The 18,475-nt window shown below is 34.7% G+C and overlaps 2 protein-coding genes across 2 annotated transcripts in view; one reads left to right on the forward strand and one right to left on the reverse strand.

Annotated features, from left to right (window-relative positions):
• The window catches only part of LOC136028674 (zinc finger protein on ecdysone puffs-like), a gene marked incomplete in the record, with an annotated part of 72,223 nt that overhangs the window by 37,980 nt on the left and 15,768 nt on the right, over window positions 1–18,475 (forward strand). Inside the window, 1 exon segment of the mRNA XM_065706501.1 lies at window positions 930–1,031. Within this exon segment, the coding sequence (XP_065562573.1) occupies window positions 930–1,031 (102 nt within the window).
• Window positions 5,385–17,658, reverse strand: LOC136028780 (SEC14-like protein 4). The gene is made up of 2 exons (XM_065706682.1): window positions 17,501–17,658; window positions 5,385–6,395 (listed from the first exon to the last, which is right to left on the reverse strand). Exons 1-2 carry the CDS (start codon window positions 17,549–17,551, stop codon window positions 5,592–5,594), a joined length of 855 nt encoding a protein of 284 aa, XP_065562754.1. The 5' UTR covers window positions 17,552–17,658; the 3' UTR covers window positions 5,385–5,591.

Here is an 18,475-nt window from a genome sequence, read left to right on the forward strand (position 1 = left end):
CCGACTGGGTGGCACGATGATTTGCGATCCTATGTCCTTCGGGCTTGTGGTTCGAGTCTTGGTGCTGGCTGCTCTTTTTGAGGTGACTCTGTGTATGCAATTAAACAATTTCCCATGTAAGATTCGAATTTTAGATGGCAGGTTAGGTGAAACCACCTGATCCTGCCACAAGTGCAAGTAAGTAAGTAGGCCTAAAATATCAAGTTTAATAAGAATTCAGTTAATAGTTACAGCGAATTGCTGTATTGGGAATATAATAAATTTTAATTACGAAAATTTTCTTCTGAGGTTTTGATTTCTTTCTCTTAATCTGTATTATTTACTTTAATAGTTGCATAAACTGACATAAAGAATCACCTAAACGGTGTCTTTTCCCTTGAAATTATCGTTAATGGTTAGTTTGCAGTCTAGTTTTTAATACTGTACAGAAATATTCGGCCACTTTGAAGTTCGATTATGATCTATGCAGAGAGACATTAATCCAATTGACTTCTTTTATTAGTTTTTAGAGTTTTGTTCTGTTTTTCTTCTTTAATAAAATGGTCTTGGAAGGTAACTGGAAACATGTGACTGCGGCAGGATAATTGTCTACGCTGTTTAATTGACATTTCTTGATGATTTCTCATGGTTTTCTTTTTAAAATCTTTTATTTTTCCTCTACAATTTTTATTTTATGAAAGTGTAGCTAAAATTTTATTGTGGCTAATTATGTCCTTTTTTCAGTCTTAATATGGCTTTTAAGATCTTTTATTTTTCCTCTACAACTTTTATTTTATGAAACTGTAGCTTAATCATTTTATTGTGGCTAATTATGTCGTTTTTTCAGTCTTAGTATGGCTTTTAGGATCTTTTATTTTTCCTCTACAATTTTTATTTTATGGAAATGTAGCTTAACAATTTTATTGTGGCTAATTATGTCCTTTTTTCAGTCTTTTTTAAGGCATACCCGGAGCAAGAAACACAAAGGCCTAGTTCGTCGACTTGAAGGTGTATATGAAGCAACTGTCAAAAGTCTTCGACTCATTTCACAAGTAAGTTTTTTTATTTTTTTCTTTTTTTTTCATTTTTTATTTTTATTTTTTTTTCATTTCGAAAAATCCTCCATAGACATCAGAAAAATGTGAAGAGTGATGTCACGGAAGTGTAAGAATTCTTCTTTCCATTTATTAGTTTTAGACCGTTTTAGGCATTAGAAAGTTTTAGGTTTTCGTAGAATGGTTTATTAGGCTGCAAATTAAATATTTGAAACTTGTTTTTCGCTTTCTCTTCCAGTGTCTGTGGGAAAACCAACACCGTTTCCTTTCTTCTTTTGTGCATAGTTTATTGATGATAGTCGTTTGTTGATTAAAATACAGCCCCCTCCCCCGCTTAGTTACGAATTATTAATCGACAGACGCATACATGCAATCTGAGATATAATTTTTCGTTCATCACGTATTTGATTGTAAATATAAAAATTCTTAGAAAAGTGATATTATATTATAATGAGCGAAGGCCGTTATAAAATAGATTAAAAGACTTTGAACCTATTTCCCCTTCAATCTATGTTTTATATTTTGTTTTCTTTTTATCATTATTACATCACTGCATAGTCGAAGTACATAAGACAATGATTTCTCTTAGTCTTAACATGTAAAATTATATTCACGAAGATACACAATTCTTACTTAATTTCAGCAGAAAACTGTTTTCTATAATAGAAATTCATCACTATGTTGCATCTGGTAAGCTTTTAAAGGGAAGGACTGTCCCTCTCTAATTGTCAGAGTAAATATTAGAGTTTCGAAAGTCATTTTGAACTTTCCGTGTACAGCAAACGTCGAACATTTTTTTCTAATAGTAATTCACAAGGGTATTGAAATCCTTCTGCCGAAGTTGAGCCAAGGGCATGAATTGAAAATAATATTAGAACGACGAAGCAAAATATTGATACCTATCAGAAAGGAGCCTGTTCTGTTTTGAATTTAACAAATCAGAAAAGCTTTATAATTTTATTTTGATGAATATCAAAGTCCATGGATATTTTAATTTCCCGCTATTGTGCTGTAAATTCATTACACCATCTACCATATAGATTATATGCCATCTACATCATATTGCTTACCTCGTATTTAGAGTTTTTGTAAGGTGGCGTTTTCACTGCCGGTCGCACTGTCGTTTCTTCGTATGATCTTACTTCAGGTATGTGATGATGTAAAAATTATTTCTAAAAGGAATTCACGAGAATATTGAAATCCTTTGCTAAAGTTATGTCCGTCTCCGTGCTGTGTTATCCTGGGTGTAGTTCAGGATAGTTGTTTAATATGTTGTTAATCAAAATTGTCGACCCAGCTCTTACTCATCGGTCGAATCTCTTTATTTGTATCTTCAAGATAGATCATGGGCAAATGGTCAGGATTCCTTAATGGGGTTGAATTAGCGCAATTGGTATCTCCTAAATTTGTTTAGTATTTTCTTAGTTACTTTCTAATTATTAAGAACACACTCAAGAATTTTCGATTCGAGAAAACCGGTTTCATAGCCACAAGGACAAGTGATGGATGACAGAATTCATTGGACTTATATAACTTGGGCTATATATTTGCATATTGGGGGGGGAGGGGTAAAGTATAGAGGGTCTGTATGCAAAGTGTGTTAGCTACACTTAATCTGCATATTATGAAGTAAAAATTGTTTTCTGATTTAACGCTGTCCAAATATCCTCCCCCCTCTCTCTAACGTTTAAACATATAGCCGAAATTATGGAAGGACGATGCATTCTGTTACCCGTCACTTGTCTTTGTGGCAATGAAACCGGTTTTCTTGGATCTAATATTCTTGATTGTGTTTGGAATAGTTAACTAGTACCTCTTCCTATTATGAAGTATGTGTACACCACAAGTTGGAAAAATTATTTCTTCCTTAACGGTTTAATTCTGAAAAACATATTTGTAAAAAGGTTCTATGTCTGTATTTCCATTAATACGTATGATACATTTCGCATTAAAGAAAAGATTTTATTCACAATTATAGTTTTGACACTGGTTTTCACAACAATTGCACTTGGATTTCACAAAAATCAAATTTCAACAAACAACCCAATGATCTACAGAATAAAAAAGATAACAAAAAACGAAAGTAAAACAGTTCAAAATAGGGATGAAACCTTTTTATTGACAGTGAATAGACATAAAATTATTTAACTGGATATTTCGAACACATATACAGTGTTCATCATCAGCAGTAATCAGCAGTAGTTTTACTGCTGATGATGAACACTGTATATGTGTTCGAAATATCCAGTTAAATAATTTTATATCTATTCACTGTCAATAAAAAGGTTTAATCCCTATTTTGAACTGTTTTACTTTCGTCATGGAAAGGCAGTGTGGTCTTTGAAGTTATCTATAACAAAAAACCTACAATGCAAACAATCAGTAAGTGCAGCATGGGGAACATTTTGCTGTTTTTCAATTTTTAATAGTAAATTGAGCCTGTTTTTATAAAAGTCATCTTTGAAAGATTTTATTTGACCCTTCTTAACCAGAACTTGATTATTTTCCTCTTAAAATGTTCTCACATTTTTTTTTCACTTAAGCATCTTAATTTGTGTGATCATATGTTTAATCCTATCGTGCCTTTTCAAAAACCGTATTGTATGGATATTACTCATTCGTGATCGAAGTCAGAGAGTCAAATAGAGTGACAGAAACTGTCAAAATAAGGAACAAATTTATATATATATATATATATATATATATATATATATATATATATATATATAATATATATATATATATATATATATATATATATATATATATATATATATATATATATATATATATATATATATATATATATATATATATATATATATATACCGAAACAACCCTTTAAAATTCACAAAAAATTTTGCTAACTGTAAATTCTATATAAATGAACTAAAATACATCCGAGTGAAGCTTTTTTTAATAGTTCCCTTTGCCCGCCTTTCTCTAGGATTTTAAAGCTAATTTTATTTTTTGTATAAAAGATAACAAAAATAAAAAATAAAATAATCTACAGAATAAAAAAGATAACAAAAAAACCTACAATGTAAAGCAATCAGTAAGTAAATACTACCAAACCGGGAGGTAGAAAAAACTGGAAGTGCTGGGGAGCGACAAGCTCATTATCAGACTCCCAGATTCTACCAAAGCAGAAGACCTGAACACAACAGCAAAAATTCAGCAACTGCTACCAACTTGATTTGTGGTAATGCCTTAAATTCGAGGCAATTTCTAAAGTTTCGTGTACACTTGGCTATACATAAGACTTTGAGAGTTTTTGTCGTACCTGTTAAAGATAGACATAAATTATCCCGCTATGGATATTATGATCGGTCAGAGCTCTTAGAATCACCTGTTCAGAGGATTTTAACTGGATCAGAGGTGGTTTTAGCGAAGGGACATAAGGAAGACTTGCCCCGGACACAGAAATTTTAGGGGTGTAAAATTACAAATAAATGATATGACGGTTACAATCATTTTGTAATTTTTGAAATTTCATTTTTTTTTTAAATAAAGTAGAGGGCGCAGTAAACAAGTGAAAATGATTAATTTACAATTATTAATGTTATTCAAATAATTTGAATAATAAATTTAAAAAATAGATTATTAATTAATTAATAAAATGTAAGTAATCTTGTTAATACATGAAAATTTTGATAAAATGTTGGCTGAAAATTTTGTGGAAGACAGGGGGGGGGGGTTACTAATGAAGATTTTGCCCCGGGTGCAAGAGAGCCCAGAACCGCCACAAGGAATGGTGATGAAGATACGAGACAAACCAAAATTTCGGATTCAATTTGCTTAAACTTACTGACAACTGCGCCCTCTATTTTATTTTGATAAAAATATAAATTTCAAAATTGCAAAAGCATAATAATCTTTAGATTATTTATTCGAAATTTTCCATTCCTAAAATTTTTGTGCCTAGGGGAAGTGACCCCCCCCCCCCTAAAACCACTTCTGCTGACAACATCATTACTGTTTTTAATATAACTTCAGTGGTTTGTCATTGGCATCCATACAGCGTTAGTCTTATGTTCATGTAATTAGTACATATGTACGATAGTATAATTATTGTCGTTCATGTAACGTCAATGTCTTGTCATTGCCATTGATATAGCATCTTTGAAATGTCCACGCAATGATAAAAACGATGTATTTTATTTCAGTTGCCATTCTTGTAATACCATACTTTCGTCATATTTTGTGAAATCTTTCTGGATTATAATAAAAATCTTTATTTTGTCGCTGCCATTATCATTATTTCCCAGCGTCTTATAGAATTATTTAGGTGGTATTACGTTAATTCTTTATCATTACATCCACGAAACTTCATCCTATTTTATTAAAAAAAAAAAAAAAAAAGTTATATTCTACTATTTCTCACATTGTCGCTGTTATTCCTGTATTTTCATACTTCTATTTTTTTTTTCAATTGTACCTCTAAAATTTAGTTGTTTTTTTTTTCAAAATTAAATCTGAGTAGGCTCATATAGTTTGAACTTCAATAGGCAATAAATATTGTTCGACTTTGCCATAGAACATAATATATAAATGTATTCATAGCATATCGATAAGTTCAGGAGACTGATTGGAAATATAATTGGAAGATGGTACTTTTTTACCCATATTCATGCTTAATTTTGTAAGGGCGTACTCGTTGCCGTCTTGGTCTGTCAAAGCTCCACCCCATTTTTTGGGGATTTGAGTGTCTTCGAGAGTCTCAAATTCCTGTTGCCATTGGGTTTCATCACTGCCGATGATTCGGATTTTTTGCACCGTTAATTCGGAAAGGAATGGTTTAACAAAGTTGTATAATACGCTGAACAAGGCTGGTGTGTTAAAAATGACCAGTTTGCCTAAAATCTCGGGATAGTTGGCTTCATACATTTGTGCCAAGTCTTTGCCGAAATTCAGTGAAATCCACGATGTGAGGTCTGCAACTTTCCAGTTAGCCAAGTCAACGAATATATTTAGGCGATTGATTTGGGTCCTATTCTTCTTGGAATTTCTTTCGATAATTCTCATGCTTCTTTCTAAAATCCACGCACAGTAGTTCAGCATTTCTTTATTGGGTACAGATTTCAAAACACCTCGTATATCCATATTGCCGAGCATTAGAATCCAGGAGGGATTTTTATCAATATCTTCGCCAAGAAAACCCAAAGGGATGTGAGACCTAGCGATCGAAGCTGGTATCCATGTGTCGGTAAGTTTATCGGCTCCAAACTTTTGCCTCCAGTGTGTATGGGCTTTTAACATGTCAAAAGCTTTGTCGATTTCAAAGTCTCGGGCAATTAACCATCGGACAATATACGCTTGATTTCTGTATGGAAGTTTCAAGTCCTCTACTTCTTTGGAAAACTGAAAAAAAGGAAGTTTTTAGTTTGTGGATACCAGATAATGAAGAGGGGGGCTTACGATATACTATAGTGGAATGTGGAACAAATATTTAGAACTACAAATCTAAATTCAATCTTGTTGTATCGTCAATATTCTTTAAACCTTGTGAAAGCAAGCGGAGTGTGAAGTGCTGTATCTGGTCAGCTAACATACACAATACTTTCCAGGGACGGACACTGGGGCGGAGGACTCCCCCCCGGAACTTCAATTTTGGGACTTATTATTCAAATTAGCAAATAATCTTTTGCCCCCCCCCCCCTCTCCCCATGAAAAAAATACATACGTCCCGAGTTCTTTCTGTAAGAGAATAAATAAATTCATGGTGTGTCTTCTTAGCTCTGCATTGCTGAACAGTTCTGAAATAAATGTACGGGATCTGCCGTAATTATATTGTCTTCTTGCAACTTTGGACTAATTAGTTGTTGGAGACCTTCCAGTAAAGTATTGAGAAAATTATTTGGAATTACTTCACTTTTGAATTCTCTGTCAAAATGCCCAAAGTGTAAATGAAAGAATGAGGTTCACACCAGTCATAAAATACGCATTTGCCGGTCGATATAAATTTTTCTGGAGTCCCCGGGAAGTGTGTAGCATCCGCAAAATTCAGAAGCGTAATGTCTATTCCACGAAGCACCCCACTCTGTAATTCAAACTGCGGCGGTTCAGCAACCGTAATAGTATATAAAAGAGTGGAGCTGATGGCCCCCTTTGCCTATTGTCTTTATTTGAAGGTATCAATAGGGCAGACCTATTAGTCTCATTAGACGAGAGGAAAATTTTGACTGTACTTTTAACTTACAGTATAGATCTCTTTTAGTGCCTTCGACCATTCCTGGATTACTTATCCGACTAGCCCAATTACTTGTCCTTAGCATTTTTCAAAACATAACTGACGTCAGAGGTTAGTAAGATTACTACTTGAAACGGTCTGGATTTGTTGTCGGATAAGTAACACCTGCTCGTCCCCAGAAATTGTAGAATTAGTGAGGATAAGTGAGTTCATCTATAAACAAAACTCATTCTTCTCAAAAATGGAATAAAACATGTGAAATGATATGCAGAGAACAAAAGAGACAGCAATTGTGAAATGTGACATACCTTCAGAGGTTTGTAAATAAGCTATGTTTATAGTTGTTACATGTTATTAATGTGACAGAAGAAAAAAAAAACAGAAGAAATTGAAAGTGTCACATCCAGAAAGTACTTTTCCTTGTTATTTAAGGTGAACGGCTGTAGTTTTCGGGCAAAAGACGATTGATTAATGACCATGGCGATACCAGTGATGCCCTTTTTATATCGATTCGACACCATTTTCAAGGGGTTTCTGGCTCATTTCGAATTTACTATAATTGTTTTCGCAATAACATTTTACTATTAAGATTAATCGAGATAATATTTACATCTCCTGAATCAGCTATATATGATAATTTTTCCTAATTGCCTAGTTTCCTATAGGCCTAGCTGCCTATAACGTTTCAGTTGACAAGTTGATGGTGAAGTATTTGTTATCTTTTACGGATTACACCCAGGGGCGTAATTTTCTATGGGACGGGGGGGGGGCAACCGTCCCCTCCAGATCCCAGCCCACCTAGCTGAAATTTAGTTTCCTCAAAATATTTTCAAAAGTGAGATAAGCCTGCATAATTTAAGCGTCCAGAGAAACGGGTCAGTTTTCTTTTGTAAATCTTTGCCTTTATGGTACTATATGCCTGATTTTTTCACTTGATTTGGAGAAATTGGCTCCAACTTTGCCTCCAAATGGGACATTGGGGGGGGGGGGTCTAAAGGGGCGTGGTTTATTATTCCGTCGGTTCTTTTTTGGCTACTTTTCTTCACATTTTGTTGTACCCTACCCTTAATAGACTTGGTGTTTGCTCTGTAATTAAGACCAATTTAGGGTATCAGAAGTAACAGAGGCCCGGGTAAAACGATTGACAGAAGTTTATTGCTGTGTTATTAGGCAGCAGTGTGTCCTAGGCAGTTGCCTACAACAGTAATTTTTGTCCCAGTATTTTCAAAAAAAAAACTTTTGATATCCGTTTGTCTTCTAACCACACATGTCTTGTGCTTTATGTTTGTTCATCATTACCTCTAATTTTTTTTTCCATGCGTTTTACTTCAGCTGTTCATATTAATTTACTCATCTTGGATAATTATTATTTACAATTATTAAAATAGATCGCTATTGTTATTATTCAAATATTCGCAATTATTGAAACGTGTTATAGCAACTTGTAAAGGATCAGTAAAAGTTGATGGGAAAACCCATAAAAATCGTAATACCAGTGGAAAAAACCTTAATGATAGTTGACAAAGCCATCTTTGGGTTAAAAACCTAAGGGTGGGATCACTGAACTGGATTTGACTATCTCCTGAATATTCAAATAATGACCCGTGCACAATACAGGAAGCACGTAATTTATTTAAAATGACATCAATTTAGATTGTTTAAATAGGTGAGATGGTGAAATTTAAACATGGTGCCCATTAGTAGTATATATTCTTCTTAAATGCGCAATGCCTCCGAAATTTTTATATGTAAGGTTTATCATAGCCAGCATAGAAGGGTTAAGTTATATTGCTGTGACGCAACTTTAAAGGTTATTGGGCTGTGTAAAAAAAAAAAAAATTCTTATGTGAAGATTCATCCACGGCATCTAGCTTAGGAATAGCCGAATTTTTTAGTAAAAACTGACCTTTTGTCACTCGAGTTGACTATAAACGGTGTGTAATCAGTTATGGGTGGCGAGGAACCAGAAGACTAATAGGAATTAATCCAAACAACGGTACTGAAGTGGAATATGACTATTTGTAAACGTCGGGACAACCAAAGAAAGGTTCTTTGGAACTAATGGAATCAGCCATTTAGAAAATATACAGTAAAAAAAATGCATAAAATGTGCCAATTTGACAAGCCTGGTCATGTTGTTTTTCTGCAATTCAGAAATGACGCAAGCATTGTAAGTATTTACTTACTGCTGAAAACAGCTATTAGCGAGAGCATGAGCTCTCGCTGACGCTAAAAGTACGAGCAGCGTTATTTTTCAGGTTAGGATGAATGAAATGTTTTTGCTCGTTGTTGCAAAACGATTTCATCTCATCCTTCGTTTAAAAAGGTAAGCCCCGTCACTACACTACTGTTATAATACACTCATTACTGCAAGGTGATTATAAATCGATCCTCCAATTTTACAGAGTATTGTGTTGATTGGGATAAGTATAACTGATTCTTGGTGTAACCTTGGATGTACCCTAACGATTCTGGTATATAATCAGACCCCGGATGATTGTGAAGTGCCCCGGATTATTGTAAGATGACCAAAAGCCGACGCGGAAAGTCAGTGGGAAAAAACAACAAATAAAACCAAAAATTAGAAGATAAATTAAATTCAATGAAAGCCAAAAATTGTAGGGATTATAACCAAATACCTAACAACCATAAAGCGAGTCATTCGCCAATATCCACGACTTGTACAAAATCAAAAACTAGGTCAGTGAGCAATTTGGAATATTTTTTTTTTATAAATGGAAGTTTATTGATAATAAAAGGAACTTGAACTGCTATCGACGGATACTAGCAAACAACTGATAAATAAAAGAAAAATACGTTCACTCATACAAACGAATCAGCTTATCCAACTTGTTTAATTGCTGGTTCTTTTGTTGAGTGAATGAATTTTTCTGTATTTTTGTTTGGCCTTTAAAACTCCGTTTTGATCCTGTTTTTCTTAATATTAATCAGAGCATCAATCCACTTTGCTACAACAAGTTCAGGTGATGTTAGATAACAAGGAAATTGATCAAGTGAATAGCTTCACTTACATGGGGAGTATTATTAGTAAAACTGGTGGATGCAGTGAAGACGCATAAAGTAGAATAGCCGAGGTGCTCGGGCGGTTTTCACAGTTGAAAGAAGTTTGGAAGAAAATGAAGATGTCTGCAAATGAATGGTTCTGAAGCGTGGGTGCCTCGAAAGGCCGAGTTAAATGATTTCAAGAGGAATTGTTTGAGGGTGGTGTTAAATATTCTTTTCATCAATCATCAGAAGCAGACCCTAATGCTGGTAGACAATATGGTAAAGCAGGCCTCTTTCATCCGCCCCACACTCAGCACAAAGAAGACGAAATTTGTGGAGACAAATCGCTGGGATTTTTTTTTTACTATATCAATAAACCAAATGGCTTTCCATTTGGTGGCTTTCCTAAAAATTCTCACTACTTCTACAAATTCTTTTACAACGCTCCCAGCTCTTTGTTGGTGGATATGCTTGACCGTATACCCAGTTTGGGAATGCATCAAATGTATTGTATAAAGAGAAACGTAGCTTTTACAAGCAGGAGAAGCTGGCTATAATGGTTGGGTCATATCTCGCGTAAGACACTTGACCACCATCCGCGCTAAATCTTTTAGCCGATTTTCTGGGCTCAAAGAAGGGATGTCAAGGAGGGCTGAGGAACAATTAGTGAAACTTTGTACATGTCTACTAGTCAAATATACCTGCTTGAACACTTATTCAGCATTGAAATGCACCAGATGTGTTGTACGAAGAGAAATGCCACTCTTACCATCAGAAGCTGGCCATAATTGTTGGTAATATTTTGCGGAAACTTGGCCAAATCAGGTCTCAAGTCTGTCAAAAAGTTCAATCCTGTGCTCCCATTCTCAGAGCAGCTTGCAGCAGATCATTCAGCACCGAAGGAATAAGTATAAAAAATCTCTGATGCCATGCCGTGTGATGGAAACGCTTGATTCCCACCGAAAATGTCTAAAGGGTGGTTACTTAACTTTCAAAATTTGAATCGGCTATAAAATAAAACTAAAATATTCTTTTTGTTAAATTTGGATTACCATGGTAGTTCAAATGATTTCCATAATTGACTTGCCAATACCTTATTTGATTAATCCTGTTTTCCTGTTTTCAATACCTTTCAAATAAACTGAATTAAATGGCTATCTTTGATTTTTGATCAGATGACATCAGGAAAAAAAGGCGTGGGAGGGGTACTAGTTACCCTCCAGTCTTTTTGGTCGCTTAAAAAGGGAACTTTGGATTTCCATTCGAATGAGCCCGTTCTCGATGTTTTAGGACCATTGTTTCGATACGATTACCCTTGAATAAAAAAAGAGAAAAATAGCTAATAATTATGCATCTGTGATCTTTATTATGGCAAAAAAAAACATACAAATTCCACACTTTTGTAGATAGGAACTTGGAACCCATGTAGTGGGGTTCTCTTAAATGCTAAATAAGAAGGTTGGATTCATAATGTATTTTTTTATCCCCAAGTGCAACGATTCTAACTGTTGATATAGTCCCCAAGAGGCTCCAAGATTTCGTTGGAAATTCCTCTTTTTATTTATAAAAATGCTCATTGTAGACGTTGTCAATCGTGAATGTCATCATGTCCTCGACATTGATTCATGTCATTCAGATGTTCAATCATAAAACTAGATTTCTGCCTAATCATACGTGTCAATAACCTTTGAGACACAAAATACCGGTAATTCCTAATCCCGAGAAACCCTTCCCCCGTCCCAGAAAAAAAGGATGTGTGATGTTCTTAATCGCCATAATACTTCTAACACAGTATACAAATCCGCCCATTCATCCCTTATATTCAACCTCGTTAAAATTTCCTTTTTCAATCCATCTAATTCCTTACAAGAACCCAAAAAAGGATTAAATTACTACCTATTTTCACACATAGGGCAAAAACAGAGGTCCCTCTTTAGTTGTTCCTCAATTATGCTTTCTAGAGTTAGCGAACCTAGAACGTCTTATAATTGTCGATTATGAAGTTTTTTGTTGTTTTTTTTTTCTTATCAGTTTTTTGCTGCAAATAATGTTTGATGTATTTAACGTTACTCACCAGTTTTATTCTTAGATTTTTTTTCATCTACTGATTACAAAAAAAGCATGTTAAACAAACCTTATCTAAACTTGGTGCTTGTTAAATGTACTCACATACGCTTTAACCCAGCGAAAGTGAAACAGCATATCTTAAATCATCTTTTAATAAAATGTCATATTTGTCTTGATTTTTTCGTGCAATTTCTCTTTCAGTATGGCATGATTATTGCATTTTTTAAAATTAAGTACAAAAGGTTACGGTCAACAAATTAAATTGCTGGTGCATAAATCAACCTTGAATTTTGCCATTGTGGTTATTTTAGTTCAGTATCCTCTGTTATAACACTGCTAGTGCTTCAGGCTACCTGCGTGTTACCCACCTTAATGCTTTCAATTGACCCCCCTCCCCTCATTCATAAGCCCTACTAATAGTAGAAGTATCTTACTGGAGCACCAAGCCACCTGAAGCCAAAACAGCTGTGCAGACTCCTCCACTCTAGTCTATTCAAAGTTTCATTTTGGCTTGATTTACAAGAAGGTAATCAATAAGATTAGCCGTTTTACCACCATTTGATAACGATGTTGAATTATGGGCCATTTTAATGACCAGGTTCATTGGTCCATATTGAAAATTACGCGTTCTTGCGCTGCCAATTTCTGTTAAAACTATATACAGTAATCAGGATGTACGTAGCTGCTATGCATTCTTCTGGCACTTAAATTTCTCAGACATCGGAAACAAGTGCTCTAGAAGATGTTGGTTTCGATGATGAATGGTATCATTTTTTTTTTATTATTTCTTTAATTTCTGCAGAAAATATGTTCGTCACTAGCCTAGTAAAGAGTAAACCATGTCTCTTTGTAACCGAAATTGAAAGAAAACAAATTTTCAGTGAGGCTGTCTCACAAGGTAGGAAATAAGAACCGTAATTAGTGCCCTATCTTAACAAAAATTAACTGGTCTTTTTTGTATCACCATATACGTTCGCCAAAGATGTTTTTATCATATTTGTTTCGTATATTAAAATAAATTAAATAGGGTCAAAAATTTGTTTTTAAAGAACGAGTTTTTCTGATGTAAGTAAAGAGCAAATTTGAAACTTAAAACAAACATAAGTTGTATGCAACTCGTACCTATAAAACGAGCTCAAATGAACCAACTCGTGATGCTTCCCTTCATTTATAAAATTTTGAATAGCTAGTACTTAGTCAAAAACCGGTGCTAGGTTAATTCCCCACAGAAAAGTCCCTCCCCCCCTTGAAAAAATCATCCCGTTGAAAATTCATTTACCATGCAAAACTAAGCAGCCACTTAGAAAGTATGACAAATAAAAATACTGAAGAAAAGTAGGATTTCTTGAATATTTTACCAATATTCTAAGATCTAGGTAGAACATGTGGTTTAGAATTTTCTTATGGTATTTATTTTTATCTTTTAAATTAATTTAATTCTTTTATCGTGTTTCCAGGGATTGAGTTATCATAGCAGGGTGAGATAAAATTAAAACATTGGGGCTGTGGGGTTAATATCAACCCCGAAGGCAAACTTATTAGACATTTTGAAGTTTTGAGCAAAATAGATTATTTTCATAATTTGAAGTTTGTATTATAAAGGTTAGAGGAGGGCCGCATATCAGAAATGGAACCTAGAGGGAAGCTAATTACCCTCCAGTAGCTTTCAGTCTTTAAAATGGACACAAGAACTTTCAGTTTTCGATCGAATGATCCCCCTCTACTGTTTCCATAACAACCCCTTCCACATACAGTGGGTGGGAGTAAAGCTTGTGGCCCTTTTTTGGCTGTATTTTGAGGGAAGCAGTGTTGTTTTTTTTATTTTTCTTCTGTATTGGGGTCCCCTTAGCTCAAGATTTAAATTATTTTCAGGTCAATTGGAAAAATTTGGTGCTTTTTTTTTAGCTCCCTTTGGTAGAGGGCCTTTGGTAGAGGAATAATTTTTCCAGGTTACTCCCTTTGGACCAAGGACTTACGGCTACTAGTTTCAAATCGATCATAAAGAGATTTTTCTGGTTCTTTTTCCGGCCCCTAACCTTCCTTCTTCCTATAGCGAAATACCGATTAGCATTTCGATCAAGAGACTAATCCTGAAGTTTTTACGGTACTGGACTTCCAAAATCAAACATGTTGCCCCCCCCCCTCTTTTTCTACTCTTGAATTTACCAGTCAAGAATTGACAGGTCGCATAATTTACGACCCTTATCCTAGGGGCTCTGGGATTGTCATCCTTAGATGCAAGTTCATTGATATTGTCAACTGTTCCGAACAAAATGGGTACCTCAAAATGTTGATCAGATGTCCTAAGGGGTTGCAAAAGGACCAGGTTTTCGAAAAAGATTCTAGGACATGGGCTGGTTGCACTCCAATCATTTTTGACTTTTTAAAAAGGCACTGGAACTCTCAATTTCTGATCGAATGAAAATCCTCTGAATTTCTACGACCATGAGGGGGGAATGAGGAGGATCAGACGCAATAAATCTTCTTGTTTTGGGGTTTAATGTTTATCTTTACTTTCATAATAAATCCGTTGACCAGAAATATTCTCGGAAATCAAGAGGTAAGGTATAAGTTTCTACGTTCCACCCCCTTCCCTAGAACCAATTCTACATTTGTCTGAAGGTTCAATAAGAGTTAGAATGTTTTGGCATTAAATTGCACTCTGAGGTATTTACCACAACGTCCACCCCTGCCTACAAAATGATCCGCCACCCCTCCCTTTTAATAACTGATGCTAACTTGCACCTCATTGCATATAATTTTATGAAATATGAAGGAAGTTAGTTTAGTTAAATGATCCTTTAAAGTCGAAAACTTTTTTTTGCAATAAGAAATCACCCTTCAGCACTCTTATCTAGGTTTAGTTTAAATGAAGGGAGATGAGAGATTAGTTTCTACCCCTTCCTATATGTGTCTAAAGGCTCGTGGAGATTTAGACAATTTAGGCTTTAAAATTTCCTATTTCACGTGTCTGGTTTCCCCCACCTACACAATGGCCCTCCGCTCCTCCTTCGTAATAGCTGATGTACAATTATAATTTTTTCTTCGTTCTTTTTATTTGTCTTAATTTCCCTTTGGCTGCACAATTTTACACTTGTGGAGAATATTCTAGGGAAAAATTTTTCCGGGGTGGGGGGGGGGTAGCCAGACCCCAAAAACAATAAAACCCATGCTAAACAAGAAAACAACATGATCTTGTTTTAGGAGCAGAGAAGTCCTTTCGTACCCTGCAAAATATTAAAAACTAATTTATGAAACTTCCAATAAGCTTATCTTTTAAGTGCTCTGAGGTACTTAGACCAAATCAGAAGATTTTTTTTTTTTTTTTTTTTTTCTGAAAACTAGCGAAGATCATACAAAAATAACTTTCCCAAAATACAAAAAGGCAACTCATTGGTACAAACGTGCCACATTAATATAAATGTTTGTCACATTAGTAGCCAGTGATATAAATTTATATCGGTGATGTAATTCTGTCAAATCCTGGAGGGGGAGGGGTTAAAGTTGGATCCAATTTTGTTTGATCCTGTTTCTTGATTCTGTTTCTGTTGATACTTGAATTATGTAGGTTTATCTTAATTTCGACAAGACTGGGGAAGAAATACGTTTCAAATGGGGTGGCAAGCTAAGGTCTGGGAGGGGCAGTTGCCTCCCTGCCCCACAGCAAATGAAGGCCCTGATTTATAACTGTCGACTCCTTAAATCCTTGAAGAAGCTCCTGAAACTTGGCTGCCTCTGTCCCCAATTTTTAAGCTATGATGAGAATTGTTGAGATTAATATATGCTTGAACAATATCCAAACATCTTCACTTCAGATTTTTCTACAAAATGGCAATATCTAAGTTTTACCAAATTAAACGAATCCAAATCATAGAAAAACATTCCAAGATGCTAAATCCTATCAGTATTTCAATATTATCATCATATATTCAATTTTATCATCAATGTATTCAATATTATATATTATTCAATATTATCATCAATATATCCAATATTATCCTCCTAAAATATTTTCCAGTGTAAAAAACATCCTAAAGCATTTTATATTTTTGTTCTGCCAGAATCATACATTGTTTTGTGTTCTCATTAAAACGATAGTGGTACTTGTGTATTATTCAGAACACACTCGATAAGTGAAGTTAGGTTCTAACTTTTGATAAAGCTAATGAAATAAAACAAAATATGATGAAAATATAATACTTTATCAGGAAAATTGTAAAATTACTACTTAGAATTATGTACCCAGAACGCAGAAATGTCGTTAAGAATCGCGTTAAAAGGAGGTCTTCCTTCTGCCTTTACTGCCACCCGCCACATGTACTCTACTAAAAATGATGGCGTGATGTACCTTGGTGCAGTTTATTACGCACCTAGTCTTTGGCAAATCCCAAATCCTCATTTCAAAATCCATGTTCAGACACTATCTTCTATCCCTATGCGTAGCAAACTAAATTGAGTTTTGTCTTTGTGGCTATGAAACCGGATTTTCTCAGCAAAATTCCTGAGTATGTTCTGAATTGAATTGAATCAATTGGATAATGAACAAGCACCAAATATTTCATTAAAATGGGCTTGCATCGTAGTTTGTTTCATGAAAGAACCTGACTTCACCTATTGAGTGTATTCTGAATAACACAAGTACCGCGATAGTTTCCCAAAATTTTGTAATTATGGGCAAATGTCATGAGTTGGCTTATTTGAGCTACTTTTATAAATATACGTAATATATCCTGCGAAATTTGCTCTTTTGCCTCCATAGTTCTTTTAAACATTAATATGTAAACCAGTGAAGAAACAGAATTTGTCAATAAAGCCACACATCAAAGATTCTGCGTTCTCGCTTCTGCTCTGGTGTGCGTGGTTTTTATTAAAAGTGTATTTCTGGGTTCAAGCTTATTGTTTGTGTTTTTTTTACGTCCAATACGTAATTTGAATTATTGATTCACTCCAAAAGCGCTCACTGAAACCTACTGTAATGTTTACTTATTTTACTTCAGAGCTCAATAAGCTACAGTTCCTGATTTTACAGATAGAAAATTCTTGGAATGTTTATCTATTTGTATAAGCTATCGGTACTTTTAATTACTTTCAAAGGCTCCATAGCTTCGCAATATGTCCATTGTATGTTTAAACAGCGGTTAATATAGCATACTAATTAGACTTATTCAGTAAGTTATTGCAATTAATTAAAATAACTCCTTACCTTTTTTAATATATCTTTTTGGTCATCCGTTAATTGCCTAAGGTCTTCCATATTTCCAGAATCACTTTTCTCTGTTGACTGTGGCTATTCAATTAAAAAACTGAACTGAATGTTAACGATGTTATCTTCTTTTCTTTCTTGATAAAACCCGTTTTTTTTTGCCGTCAATTCTATAACAAGTGAAATTGCTTGATTACGTTGTTGTTTCCTATACTTGTTAGCTGTTTTGAAAAAGGATTTTGATTTTTACGTCAGCTTGTTAGTAGCTTCATTGTCCTTCGATAGTACTCGTACTACGGAAAGGTATAGAATGAGTCAATTGCGATCAGAAGCTTGATTTTGTTTGAAGCGAGGGAATAGGAGCCATTTTGTGAGCCCAAAACAGTGAGTTGGCTCCCGAAGGCCAGGAAAACTCCATTAGTTTAATTGACTTTCGGAGTTCGTGTGCCCTCTTAAATACAGTAAATCACTGATTAACTAGGAATGTAAAATCTGTAAATTATAACCGCCTTCTCTTACTCATAGAGACTACAACATTTTTCGGCTCAAATTCCCCGAGTTTCATAATTTTCCACTCTACTCTAACTTCGACTCTCACTACTGAACTCTTGACATGCTATTATCTGTGACTCTCTAGGGCTACAACATTTTCGACTCAAATTCCTAGAGTTTCAATTTTCCACTCTAGCTTCGACTCTCACTACTGAACTCTTGACGTGCTATCTGGGACTCTCTAGGGCTACGACATTTTCGACTCAAATTCCTAGAGTTTCACAATTTTCCACTCTAACTTCGACTCTCACTACTGAACTCTTGACAAGCTATCTGTGACTCTCTAGGGCTACAACATTTTCGACTCAAATTCCTAGAATTTCACAATTTTCCACTCTAGTTCCGACTCTCATTACTGAACTCTTGACAAGCTATCTGTGACTCTCTACGGCTACAACATTTTCGACTCAAATTCCTAGAGTT

The sequence above is a fragment of the Artemia franciscana genome, chromosome 7 (assembly GCF_032884065.1).
Source record: "Artemia franciscana chromosome 7, ASM3288406v1, whole genome shotgun sequence".
NCBI classification, from domain to species: Eukaryota; Metazoa; Arthropoda; class Branchiopoda; order Anostraca; family Artemiidae; genus Artemia; species Artemia franciscana.

Coding starts and splice junctions, on each gene's coding strand:
- LOC136028780 (XM_065706682.1), bottom strand. CDS start 17,551: ATGGAAGACCTTAGGCAATTAACGGATGACCAAAAAGATATATTAAAA. Junction 6,396..17,500: donor AAAAAGATATATTAAAAAAG/GTAAGGAGTTAT, acceptor CCTTTTTTTCAG/TTTTCCAAAGAAGTAGAGGA.